Genomic DNA, 2,960 nt, shown 5'->3' with positions numbered 1-2,960 from the left:
CTGAGGAGGGGAAGTCAAATTGGAGTACAGCCTTACTGTAGTGTGATTCATCATCTCCCCCATCCCAGAGGCCCCATCCATGTATATATGATGATGCATACATTTCCTCTCTGGATAAAAGTGAAGATCTGCTTGTCGTTCTTGGAGTCCGATTGCTCCATATATATAATTAAACTCTTCAGTGGGAATAGAAAGGCATTTCTGTGTGTTAAGTAACTGAAAACAGTGTTGATTTCAATTGAATGATGCCCCTCCTGAGGACGAATTGTTCTTTTGTGCATAAGTCTCTCCATTCTTCTGGTAGGCAGCTCACTTTCCCAGCTCCAGGAGGCCCTTTAACCCAAGACAGCTGAGTTCTTTCCTAAATATCAACAAATGCTTCCTCTAATTAGAGGAGGTTTAGACAAGGAAGCTTGTTTATGAAGTTAGATATGTACACTCACAGCTATTTTTGTCTGCATCAGAGCCCTTACATCTGGCTACCAGCTCAATATCCTCATTATTGCCTCTTCTTTAAAATCAGTAAAGAGAGCAAAGGGGACTGAGTTCAGCAGAAGATTGAATTATTTTTTTATCATTACTGGATTTTCTCTTCAGACTTTGCAGACGAGTTCTAGGCATGTCTGCATTTGTGCCTGTGACTTTTCTGTGCATTTATGCGTGACTGGCCTATACAATCTCTGGTGACGGTTTTTCTGCCAGGGTAACTCACCATTTCCACGTTATGGAAACATTAAGCAGTGCCCACTCCCTGCCAAGAAGGCAGAGCCACTGATGCCCATGGAATATTTTGTATGGACCCTGTGCATTTGGCACAGGAGTTGCCCGGCGATCAGCTGCAGGACAACAGAGTCTAAGAAAACCAGTGAAACCTGGTTGTGATTTTCATGTTTTCTGGGTCCCAGCGTTAGTGAACAGCCCTTGTGCTTGCTGAGAGGTGGTGCGGTAGAAACAGCACCTTGCGTGAAGGCAAACATTTGCTCTGTGGGAAGCTTGCTTACTGTCTTGTTCCACGTGTCTTGCTGTTTGTCTTCTGCTGAGCTGTTTGTACACAAAGTTTGTCTGTATCCCTCTACTCTCTGACTTCGGTTGTGCAGGGGAGGCCCATGTGCGATGGCTGCTTAGAAATGGGATGCTGATCTGGGTGTTACTGATTGCTATTTGTGTCTTTTCCCCTTTCCAGGAAAGTGGAGGACTTGCAGTTCCGTGTGGAGGAAGAATCCATCACAAAGGGGGATCTGGAGGTAATTCCTAACACCCTTACCAAAACGTGGGGTTAAAACCTGAAATTACATGTGGGGCCTCACCTGAGTAATTTCTGCCATCTTTTACTCAACTCTCAACAAGATGCTATCTTTATTGATGGCTTTGGACCTGCTGCGAGCACCGTGGTATAAACTGTGAAGATGGCTCTTTGGTACATTGCCCAATGACTAATAATGCTAGGAGCTGCCTAGGATTAATTGCATACAGCCAGCCTGGCTTTAAAAGTTGCCATGAGTTGCCAAGTCGTGTTAAAATCTGACTGTATCTGAATCCATTTCAACATATGTTTTTCCACTGTAGAAATAATTTGACTGCTCAGTCACTGTCCCTGCAGTGTCCTGTTATTAGCAGCGAATTGGCTATTCTGTCGGATGCTGTTCTAGTCCGTGTGTCATCTGACGTGCAGTACCCTCATGTGGAGTCCTCTGCCCACGAGCGTGGGGTTTGACACTAGAATACCCTTTTATTTGGAAGGGCTGTCGCTCGGAGCGATGCCGTTGCACTGATGTTGTGCAAACTGGAAGTGGTGTTGGGAGCTTGCCCTTCTAGCAGGAGGTTTTTCTGGGGGTGGGGGGAAAGGAAAAGAAAATATTTCTGTGAAAGCAAGGCTCTGCTCTACATGTGTAAATCGGGACCTTCCCTTATCTTTAGCTGAAGTGCTAGGTTAGTACAGCCAGAAAGGTCAAGGGACCTGCTCCTGTGCTGCACTGTCGTCATATCAATAAAAAGCCTGGAAAAATGGGCAAACGAGGCAGTGGAGTATGTTGCTGTGGCTTTGACCCTCTTGGCATAAACCTCTCCTCTTTATCCGGAAGCTGAAGCAGAGTAATTTGTTTGATGGGGTATGAATCGGCAACGCACGGATAGCAGACCTTGCTAAAGGACAGCAAGGGCAGTTTCTGCGTAGTGTGGGGGTGCAAAATCAGGTTTCTGTTGACTCCTGAGCTTAGGTGATAGGTTTCCCCAGCGCTTTAGAGGAGTGATTGATCCCTCACTCCCTTTGACAGCAGTGAACTGTCCCTGTGTAAGCTTTACGTGTTTCAGCCCAGCTCTGAAGTAATGGCAGTGGGACCAGCGTTAGCTAGCAGGTATATTTAGATATATTTAAGAAAAAAGCCAGCACGTTTTAGCCAATTGGTGAGCTGCTGTGATGTAAGTGCTCTTATAGCTGCAAGTCCCAAACTGAGGATAGATCTGATTTTCATTTTCACTGGGAAGGAGTTGCTTTTGCAATGGGGATGTGGCCAAGCTTCTTGCAGGCTGCCAGGGTCCTGTCCCCACTTCCATGTTCATCTGTACAGAAGAATAAGTAACTTCTTAGAGAAGAGTCATGGAGCAGCTTGGTTTCCTGCGATCCAGAGAACTGGGATGTTTCCCTGTGGATCCAACACCAGTGACAGCACAGACACTGTCAGAGGGCTTTGCTGTGGTCAGTTTTTACATTCCGTCCTGTCTAATTTGGATGCTCAGACCGAATGATTGACCCACTGGAGTTAATGCTCAGCTTCCTGCTTTGATGTGGAGACAGTTAGGATTTCCAGAAGCAATTAATTCACTTAAAAAAAAGTCTCATTGGAAATCGGGGGGTTAAGTGCTCCTTCATTTTGCAGTATATTTCCTGGGGAACGGTTGTCCCTGATATCCTGCATGTAAAATCACAACAACGTCAACCAGCGGGTGCTAGCACCGCTCTT

The 2,960-nt window shown here is 45.8% G+C and overlaps 1 protein-coding gene across 1 annotated transcript in view; it reads left to right on the top strand.

Moving 5' to 3' along the window:
- Nucleotides 1-2,960, top strand: part of CLIP2 (CAP-GLY domain containing linker protein 2) — a gene marked incomplete at both ends in the record, with an annotated part of 30,063 nt that overhangs the window by 18,986 nt on the left and 8,117 nt on the right. The window contains one exon of the mRNA XM_010291297.1: nt 1,184-1,244. Coding sequence (XP_010289599.1) covers nt 1,184-1,244 — 61 coding nt within the window. The remainder of the gene's footprint in view (nt 1-1,183; nt 1,245-2,960) is intronic.

Source organism: Phaethon lepturus, unplaced genomic scaffold, assembly GCF_000687285.1.
Source record: "Phaethon lepturus isolate BGI_N335 unplaced genomic scaffold, ASM68728v1 scaffold17327, whole genome shotgun sequence".
In the NCBI taxonomy this organism is placed as follows: Eukaryota; Metazoa; Chordata; class Aves; order Phaethontiformes; family Phaethontidae; genus Phaethon; species Phaethon lepturus.
The sequence above is the reverse complement of the archived record's forward strand: the minus strand, read 5'-3'. Positions and strand labels throughout refer to the sequence as shown.